At 41.6% G+C, this 10,707-nt stretch overlaps 1 protein-coding gene across 1 annotated transcript; it reads left to right on the top strand.

Annotated features, from left to right (window-relative positions):
- The first annotated feature begins 8,378 nt into the window (after positions 1 to 8,378).
- LOC102982314 (growth-regulated protein homolog beta) lies at positions 8,379 to 10,482 on the top strand. Its single transcript, XM_024115436.3, has 4 exons — positions 8,379 to 8,528; positions 8,623 to 8,746; positions 8,849 to 8,932; positions 9,746 to 10,482. Exons 1-4 carry the CDS (start codon positions 8,438 to 8,440, stop codon positions 9,759 to 9,761), a joined length of 315 nt encoding a protein of 104 aa, XP_023971204.1. The 5' UTR covers positions 8,379 to 8,437; the 3' UTR covers positions 9,762 to 10,482.
- Positions 10,483 to 10,707: the final 225 nt, after the last annotated feature.

A 10,707-nucleotide genomic window follows, 5' to 3' on the forward strand; every position in this document is an offset into this window, starting at 1 on the left:
CTGCCAAACAAGGGCAGTAATGCTCACCCCACAGGACTCTGGAAAGGAGTAAATCTCACTTATAATAGGAGCCAGCAAGGGCCTGACTCAAACTTTGAACCTAGTAACTAAAAGTTACTTTTCTTTGGAGTTTTACCCCCAGAGCACATATCATTTCCAAACAGCAGTGGCCACAATCCTTGAGCTAACAAGCAACCCATTAAGAACGTGGCCAACAAGCTATAACTTCCCCTGAACAGAACCACAAGTCAACATGTGGATGCAGATAACTAGTTAAGAAAAAAAGTTGAATGTCATAGACACAAGCTGTATTTTCCCTTCATGATTAACAACTAAAAGAAATCCAATAACAAAACCACAATGTTTATCAACCAGAATATCTATAAGATTATAAAATCCACAGGACATATGGTGATTGGAAGCCTGGCTTAACTGTGTATCTAAAACAAGGAAAAGAAATAAACTTTGGGTATAACCTTGTCAAATATTTATTTCTTTGCTTAGGCAGACACAACATGGGGATTATGCTATTAGTAGCCTGTGTTGTAGTGAGGGTTAGAAAAACTTGAAAGCAAGGCAGTCAGTGAGCAGCCTGTTGGAACAATCAGCTCTTATTTATGAGCTGTGTTGGAGAAACAGTTTTCTTTTCCTTGTACTTCTAGGGATGATGATAGGATCTCCTGGAAAAAAAAGAGTAAAGCAATTTATACACACCTCCATTAGAATAACAATTAGACTGCACTGTGATTATTTGTTTATCTGTTTTCCTTCTTTAGATCAGGGAATAAGGGTCATGCTTATTAACCTCTCTTCTTTCCCGCTTCCATAAAATTGCCTGATGGAATAGGTGCTAAATAAATGTTTGTCAGATATTAACTACATGAAACAATAACGCAGTTAGTATTCAGATGTAATACTGCAGCTGGGTGCTGGATAAGGCACTTTGCCAGCAGAAAATTGGTTGAACATTAAAGAGTCTCCTCCCAACTCTGTTAAGCTCAGAGATTTCACCAAACTATCCACAGACATTGTAACACACTCATGCATTTGCCCAATAAGTGATTTATGTGATTTTTTGTTGTTGTTAGAGTCACATTTGTAACTGTTAGGGAATCTGCTTAGAGTTCCCCTCATCTGTCCATCTACACCCTTCAATCACACACACAGATGCTATAATATGAGCTCATTAAACATTTGATTGTAGATATTCACATTCAGTGCATAATATACACATATGTAAAATACACACAACAAAGCCATACTTTCTCTACCTCCACCATAATTTCCACCATACCTAATTGGTGGAAATTTCTTTAATGTTGTCATATTTCTTTAATGTTGTCAACCACTTCGAAAATGTCAGTCAATGAACTAGCTCAGTCATACACTAGCAGACCCCCTCCTTTGAAATAAGTATCATTCAGAATCCTCTGCCTCCAAGATTATCTGAGTGTATGGACAGAGCCCAGAAGGTAAAAATAAAAACAAAAATATTTCTGGCTAAAAAATTGGGAAATAATGAACATTGGAAAATACTGTGGACATTATGCTCAATATCAAGTTTCTATGATGATTCATAATTTCCTAGCTGAAATCTGTATCTTTTTGCTATTCATGCTATTTTCTTTTGCAGTTTATACATTCATCTCTCGACTTCCTAAATTTTGTTTCCATAATACCATAATGTCATAATGATGTTTTCATCTCCAAAACAAATTCCTTAAAAACCAATAGTGGCCTGAAATCATTAATTCATGTATTATTTCAACAAACATTTGTCGAATCCTTAGTATGAGTATGAACCCAACTCACATTGAAGATGGGGATGGAAAGAGAAATAAGATATGATAGTTTCTTTGCAGAGTACATAATCCAGCATGGGAGCATGTAAACCACAATGTGATCTGTATCCAAGGACCAAGGTAAACACTTAGATGAGTTATGAGATTTCTAGTGGAGGTGACATTTGAAATGGCTCCTGAGTGACCAGGGAACCTCTGGTGTCTGAGCCATGTCTATCCTCCTGCTCTCTATACATCCGTGCCTTGTTGTTAAACTCCAGGTTAAAAAAAAAAAGATGAACTGCTTATTTTTGTTCTCAGGTCATACTGCACTGCTTTCAGCTTCCATGCCTTTGCTCACTTGGTCCTCTTTGTCAGGAATAGGTACCCTACCCACTCTCCTTAGGTAGTACCCTCCTCTAGCAAGTTTTCTCTGACAGCTCCCACCCTTCCAAGAAGGGGAGTCAGATGCCCACCCTCCTCTGAGTGCCTATAAAGCTCGGTACATTGCTGAGTATCATGGAGCTCCAGACAACTTCATATCTTTCCATTATACTTCCATAGGCTGTGTTTGGTAGTGGCAGAGTCTGGTTTATTTTTTTCCTCTTTGTAGACTAATTTAGAACCTAATTTAGTTCCTAGCTTAGGAGTGATAGATAAATGTTGAAGAGATAAATGAATACAAAGATTAAATAGAATAAATAGAGTTACTTGTGTTGGAAAGTTATCTGTAGCAGAAATGTGAAAGATGGATGGTATTAAGCCAGACTATTTCACTGGCAAGAGACATAAATCTAATTTAAATTTAAAGAAAAAGAAAATCTGTTGGCCTACGTAATGTCCATGAATAAATCAGAGCCACCTGGTAGACATAGGTGCCCAAACAAGGTCCTCAGTAATTTGCCCCATTTCAAGTGCTTTCCTCTGGGCCAACTTCATTATATGGAAATCTCTCCCGAAGCATTAGCTCATGTTTAAGACCCATTTTACCTGTTTAGAACTCCAGGAAGAATTAAGAAATTCTTTTTCAATTGTTTCAACAAAAATTCTAGAGACTGTTTCTTATTTGACCAGGCTTAGGTCACTTGCCCTTCTCTGAGAGTACAGGGGTGGGCCCTGATAGGAAGGAGCTGAGAAATAGGTCATCCCACATGAACCCCATGCACTGAAAACAGAGTAAATCTAGGGTGTGTTACCAGAAGAAAGAAAAAGGGGAGCCAGACATGCAGTCTGTGGGGAGACTGAACAGAGAGGCTGACCCTTGATGTGGTTCAGGGCAGGATTTCCCAAATATGCCACTTAGGCATATTTATTAGTTTGAATTAAAATAACTCAAAAAAAAAAACAGCCAGTACAAGGACATTAGGACACTCTTTTGTCTCCCTGAAAGCAGGAAATAAACATCCCATGTGAAAGGTACCCTTCCTGCACCAGGTGAAAAAGAGACATCCTTATCTTGAGAGTTAGAGAATCTAGGGCACAGAAGACTGTACAAACAAAACTCATTCCTTCTTCACTAATTTACTAGCCCAAGCCCAAAGCCCTTTGTCTTGTTCATGCTTCAAAAATGGATTGTTATGTTGTCTAAAAGGTATAAAAGCTGCCTACTTTGGTCACTTTTTTGAGTCTTATATTTTTATTGGGCTCCTGTATGTACAAAATTAAATTTGTTTTTCTCCTGTTATTCTGTCTTATGTCTATTTAATCATTAGGCCAGCCAAAGAACCAAGAAGGGAAGTTTTCCTCCCCTACACCTTGATGCTTGTACCCATTAATGCCATTTGCCTGTAGAGGTGGAATGGATCCAGGAATTTAATATCATGTTTTGACATCTTTGTTTTTCTCCCCTCAGAGCCAGAGTCATTACATCAGATGAGATCATTCTAGGGTAAATATAGATGGAAGCTGAGAGGGAATAAGTTCTAACAGCAAGCTAGGAGTAGAGTAAAGCAACACTGCCCATATCTTCCTGCCAATCAGCATGGTTAGTTGGTTAGTTTTCAGGATGGAGCAGTGACCCCTGGAGCTAAGGTGTCCCCTCAGAAAGCAGAGCCTGAGTCATCAGCCTACCATGCAGGCAGATTTATTTGGGGGAAATTATCCCTATGTATGGGACTGGGTAACTGGGAAGAGTAAAATAGGAAAAGAAGGTGTGGCATGGGTTCAATCCTGTTAGGTATCCTTTGAGAAGTCATGTAGGCTATCTGCCTAAAACATGAAAGACGGGGGAATACTTATTGCCTGCTGTTCCCTATTTGGCAAGGGACTTTTCACTGCAGTGACAAAGGAACTTTGGCGCAGAAAGCAGAGCTGAGGCGAGGAGCTGTAAGTTCACATCTGCTTGTAGCTGGTTGCTGCAGCAATGACAGCGGGCCTACAAGACGTGAGCATCCTGGAGTTTACTAACTGTCAATTCCAAAAGATTCATACCGATTGCAGGGAAAATGGAGTTTCACCACCAAAGCTTCCATTTTAAAGCTCATTCCATTTCATTAACAGTCTGCTTGTGTGGGTTTAAAGATTGTGCACAAAAAACTGGTCTTCGACTTTTGCAAAAGTAATTGGCTTAAAGAAGGACTCGTTCAGGGGCTTCCCTGGTGGCGCAGTGGTTGAGAATCCGCCTGCTGATGCAGGTGACACGGGTTCGTGCCCTGGTCCGGTAGATCCCACATGCCACAGAGCGGCTGGGCCCGTGAGCCATGGCCGCTGAGCCTGTGCATGTTTATTGTACTACACTAAGCATTCCTTTGTGTATAAATATTTCTGCACTTTGGTTGATGAGGATCTCATGAATTCAAATGGCATATGAAGGAGAAAATAGCAATGAAAAAAGAAATCTTTACTTTTTTACTTCATTTCCAAAAACAAGTGATTTTGATTTTCATCTTCAGGAGTCAAATTCTACATGATCTACAGATGTTGGCTACCCCTTGACATGCTTCATTTTTTTTTTTCTTTTTTTGGTAGCTCCAGTAGATAAACCGGTGAATACTTTCATTCATGTCAGTTTGGGGTTGTGTCTGGAGACCATTACAGCAAACACTTTCTGTTTTTCACCAGTTACAAGAAATAGAAGAGAGATTTGCACAGCATGATTAATGCTGAAGACAAACTATTTAAGCCTATGAAACATGATGATGTGTCCGAAATGGGGCAGCAGATATTTTGGATTTTCATATTTAAACAAATATGAACTCAACAAAAACTTAATTCCCTTTCTAGGAAGCTACCAGGTAAAGCATGCATGTTCACTGATTTCATTGTAGTGGTATTCTACTTGATTTAGAAAGGAAAGTTTTTTAAAAACTGCTGTGCATGCTTCACTCAGTTTCCCCTATTGTACTATTTTACATTACATGGTACATTGGCCAAAGCTAAGAAATCAATATCGGCACATTACTACTAATGAAACTCCAGACTTTATGTGAATTTCACCAGTTTTCCCACTTACTATCCTCTTTCTGTTCCAGGATTCAACCCAGGTACCACACTGCACTTAGCTGTCTTGTCTCTGTACTTTCCTCTGGACTGTGACAGTTTCTTAGTCTTTCCCAAGTTTCATGATTTTGACATTTTCGGAGAATGCTGGTCAGCTATTTAATAGTCCCCAGTTTAGGTTTGAAAAATGTTTTTCTTATAGTTGAACTGGGGTTATGAACTTTTGGAAAGAATACCAAAGAGGTGAAGTGACCTTCTCATCACATCATATCAAGGGTACATGATATCAACCTGACATCACATTGATGATATTAACCTTCATCATCATCATTTGGATAAGGGAATGTTTGCCAGATTTCTCTATGGTAAATTTACTATTTTTTCAGAATTGGACACTTTAAGAAAATATAACAGGCTATATCAATGCCACAGGAGAGAGTTATGCTGTTAGTGAAACCAAACTATGGAGGTATATGACCATTGTCTGTGTTTGCATTTTAAAATAAAAAAAACTTGAAACATTCAGCTAGTGGAATTATAAACATATTTTTAAAAATCACTCCTCTCTGGAAATTTTTAACCGTATGTCATAGAGCATTTTTATCATAGCACAATGGTTAAAAGCCATTCTGTCTGGGTAAGAGTCCCAAGGTTCAATACCTTAGGGAAGTTCCTTAACCTCTCTGCACCTCAGTTTCCTTATTTGTAACCTTAAAGTACCACAAAGATAATAATAAATACTATCACAGAGATGTTTGGAAGATTGAACGAGTCAATATTTGTATAACTCTTAGAAGAGAGCCTGGAATTTAGCACAAAATGATTGTGCTGCATCTCGGAGTGGGTACAGAGGTTTAGTAACTTGCCAATGGTATGTGGCAACTAAATAAAGGAAGCAGCCTCTTTCATATTTACTCAGAACCCTGTGTGCTCTTCTAATTGGTCAGCTACCATGTTTGTTGAAGAAAAATGCAAATTTTCAGTGACTTGTTAAAGTTTGTTCCATAGACAAAAGTTAAGAGAGATTAGAGGAAAATATAATCTCTTCATGCCTTTCTAACTTTTATAAACTTTAGAAACTCTGAGTCTGCATTATTTATGATTAGAAAACAAAACAACATATCTTAGAACTTTTAAAGACTAACTTTTGTATATCTGGGCCAGTTTCCCACGAAATCCAAAAAAACAATTGATAACAAGGGGAGAGATCACACAAACTGTCAATTATTCCTGAGCTTGTCACCATATTTTATAGCCTTTAGATTATTTTTCATTTCCTACTGCTTAATACAAATGTTAATATCCCTTTAATTTCCCCGGTGTTTCTCACAGGATCATCCCGAAAAACACTAGAGTATTTTTAAAGACAGTCGTTCATTTTAAAAACCTTTTCCAGTAAATAAGGTGGGGAGTCTTTAATTCAAACTCTTTTCTAACAGATGAGGTGGTTGAAAGTAAGACTACAAAATAAATCAATGATAGGTCTCAAACGTAAAAACAACAACAAAAAACCAAAACCCAATGTAAGTGCATCTCCTAGTAGAGTGTAGCTGTGCCTTCCTTTCAGAAAGCCTGATTCAGAAATTTTTTAAATATAAAGAGAAAAATTGGGGAGTGAACTTTTCCATTAACTTTGTTTGTTTGTTTGTTTGGTTTCTTGGATATAGAAGGATTCACAACAGGTAGAGTTTCTGCTTAGGCTCTGTTGGAAAAAGCTATTTCTATTTTATTTATTTAATAAACATTTATAAGGCATTTAATCCCTGCCGGCTCTCACACACGTTGACTCATTTCTCATAACCACCGTGGGGTAGGCAAAGAAACATTTAACAATGTGCAGGTAATAGGTGGCAACTAAATGCAAGCGGCTTCACTGCAGGCCGGGTGGCTGGCATCGGGATCCAAGTTCTCCCTCACTGAGCTGAGCTGCCCAGAGCCTGGGCCCTAGACACCCATCCCTGGGCCAGAGGCCATTTCTTTCTCCTCTTCCCACTCCCATCATACTCCATGTCTCGAAGGAGTCTGAATCCAATCCTCTAAATTTAATGTTGAGTCAATGCTAGAGCTCTAAAACTTCTGATGAAAAAATAGTAAAGATATCAGGTGAAGAGGCTGAAATTCCTGGTCAGAAAAGAGAGGTATGTCACTGTGTCAAGAAAAAGGAAGACCAACACTGAAGGTCCCCCTTCAGTGAATGGAAGGGTGTTTTATGTGTGATTCGACGTTTCATGTTTTATCCGTGCACGTCCGGAGTAAGCGTGCTGTGCAGCAGGTACCCACTCCCTGGTGTCCATGTGCTACTTTGTCCAAGGACAGAACCAGAAGAGGTGACCCCGACTAGCCCGCCCGCAGCTTCAGCGTGACCACCAGTTCCATATTCTTAGATCAACTCAACCCTCCATACGTGGAAAAGGAGATCTGCAGGGAATTTTGGAATTCCAACATTGCTGAGAGAAGGAATTTGAGCAGGACCCAAAAACCTAGGTCGTGTTACAGCCCTCAGCTTTCACTGAAATTGACCCTGGATTCAACTTTTGACACTGATCGCAGTTCCCACCAAATGGAAAACATAACCAAGATATTCTAAGTGTGATTTGAGAATATATAACATGAGGAATAAGCTGAACATTCTTCTCTGGATTCCGAGATGTCGGCTGTATTTTTGACAGCATTCAGTCCACAGGTATGAAATAAGCAAAATCGAAATTTAGAGAGACAGGATCTATAGAGTTAGAGGACAGACAGCTAAGCAAAATCTACCCGCTTACCCCTCTTTAATTCTCCCAGGTCTGATAACTAAAGAAACAGAAGTCTCCCTAAAACTGTCTCTCCACCCCTGTGCGGGTCTCGCGAATCCGTCCCCAGCGCTTTTCCCGCTCTCCGCCCTGAGACCAGGGGTGGCCAGGCGACCACGGCCGCCCTCGCAGGCGGTAGCCCCGGGTGGCGGCGACTCACTCCCCCTGCGGGGGTTTCGGCGCAGAGACGACACTCCACCCCCTCCCCGAGAGCGCGGATTACGCGGGAGGCCCTCGGGGCCGCGCCCTCCTTCCGGACCGGGAACGCCACGTGCGTCGGGGAATTTCCCTGGCCCTGGGCTGCCAGCCCCTGTCCGATCGGGATAAAAGGGCTTCGCCCGGCTCGGGGCGCCACAGACTCCGCTCCGCCAGCCCTCCAGCCCGCCTTCCCACCGCAGGCAGAGACACTCCGAGCTGAACCCCATGGCCCGCGCCGCGACCCCCGCCGCCCCCCGGCTCCTCCGCGCCGCGCTGCTGCTCCTGCTAGTGGTGGCCGCCGACCGGCGCGCAGCAGGTGCGACCCGATGCCCGGCATCCCCAGGGCGGGACGGGGGCGGGTGGGTGCCCATCCCGGGACAGCCCCCTGACCGAGTCTGTCCTCCCCGCAGGGGCGCCTGTGGTCACCGAACTGCGCTGCCAGTGCCTGCAGACCTTGCAGGGGATTCACCTCAAGAACATCCAGAGCGTGAAGGTGACGCCCCCGGGACCCCACTGCGGCCAAACGGAAGACGTGTAAGTGCCGCCGCTGTTGCTGTGCTTGTCACCCCCTCCGTCCCGACGACGCCTCCCCGACCCCCAACCCGACCTCACGTGGATTCTCCCTTCTCTCTGCAGAGCCACTCTCAAGACTGGTCAGGAAGTTTGTCTCAACCCTGAAGCTCCCATGGTTAAAAAAATCATCAACAAGATGCTAAACAAGTGAGTTATGGTTTTTATTCACACGTGTGACTAGAGTCAGGCATCTGCCTCCTGAAAATTATATCAGAGAAACCCAGGATTTAGCTGAAGTACTGAAAAACCATTATTCTACAATTAAATTTGCCATTAAAATCATTAATCTGCTCTGTTGCCAGAAGGATATTTTCAGTGCCTTCCATCCTGGCCCCTGACTCTCCCCATTCAAATGAATGTGGGTTAAGCTGCTTTCATTAACATGGACAGTTATGCTGAAAAGCTTTCCACCTGTTTAAAAAACACAGGCATTTTTTTCTCCCTGTTCTTTCTGGACCTCACACCTGAAATGCAGAACCCTGGTTTTCTGCAACATAGGCACTAAAGCTTAGCGGTGAAGAGCTGGGACTTTGCAGTGACACAGTACTGGGTACAAATCTGGGTTCCAGCACCTATTAGCCATGTGACTCAAGGACAATTATTTGGTTTATCTACGACAGTAAAACAAGGAAAACAATAGCAGCTACCAAATCGGTTTGCTCTGTGGCTTAAGTTAGGCCCAGTGGGACAGGTAGAGAGAGTAATCCTGGCCGTTTGTCGCCCATATAGCCAATAATACAGTGGAGAGCACAGGCCCCACCCTCATTCCTAAATAAGAGTCTCCAAGAGCCTAGAGGCCTCTGCCACACAGAATAGTGGGTTACAGGCAGTAGTCACTTGGTGCCAGGCTGGAAAGACTGGACTCAGAAATCTCTGGAAACCAAGGAGCAGGACAGGAGAAGAGTGCTGTGCAGTCGGCTTTCTGGAGCAGCTAGTAAGGAAGACCTTTTCTCCTTACAGGGACAGCTCCAACTGACCAGGGGGAAGGAGGAAGCTCCTCGATGGCTGTTCCTGAAGTAGGCCCTGCTCTTACAGGGATCAAAGAGGAAAAGGAGGAATCGCCAGCTCCTGAGGCCACCTGGATCGGGCTTAATATGTTTGAACATCTCTTAGGAGGGTTCTCCCACTTATTTATTTACTCATTTATTTATTTATGTGTTGCTTGGTTTTTGAAGACTCTGTTAATATTTACATGTAACATAATTAAGGATGTGAATGACTCTACTTGCACATCACATCATTAATTTTATTATTTATTTTATGAAAAAAAACCCAGTTAATTTAGTCCTGATTCTTATCTAGTTTGAAGTAGAAGGGTTGCAAATATTCTCCAGTCATTAAACTAATATTTCTGAGGAGCCCACAGCATGCCAGCCCCTGTGACAGAGACTGGGGCATCCAAACAAATAGTGAGGTCATTGTCAGCTTGGGGGGATATATGTGTACATCTATTTTTGTAAATGTTTAAAAGAATGTTAGTTATTATTTATTGAAATGATTTCACAATATGTGGTCAGCATTTCTCATGTTGATGCATTAAGAACTACAATGTTCTAAATATCCTTTGGACATTTTATGTCTTTCTTGTAAGGCATAATGCCTTGTTACTGTTAATTATGCAGTGCTTTTCTATATCTTTCAAAAGAGAAGTTTAAATATTTATTGATTTACAAAGAACATGAAAATAAAGTATTTCAGACTAAACAAGTTTTGTTTCATTTTTTTGAGGAAAAAAGGCCTATCTCTACTAGATAATCTGATGATTTACATCAGTGTTTCCCAACTTCTTTTTCTCCTCCTGGGCATTCATTTGCTACACAGATAAATCAAACTATAAGTTATACTTAATTTCATCTGGTGATAGCTGTCACTCCCCTTGGCTCTCACCTACTCAAGAATGTACTTTTCCAAACTGTACACCG

Source organism: Physeter macrocephalus, chromosome 7 (genome assembly GCF_002837175.3).
Source record: "Physeter macrocephalus isolate SW-GA chromosome 7, ASM283717v5, whole genome shotgun sequence".
Classification (NCBI taxonomy): Eukaryota; Metazoa; Chordata; class Mammalia; order Artiodactyla; family Physeteridae; genus Physeter; species Physeter macrocephalus.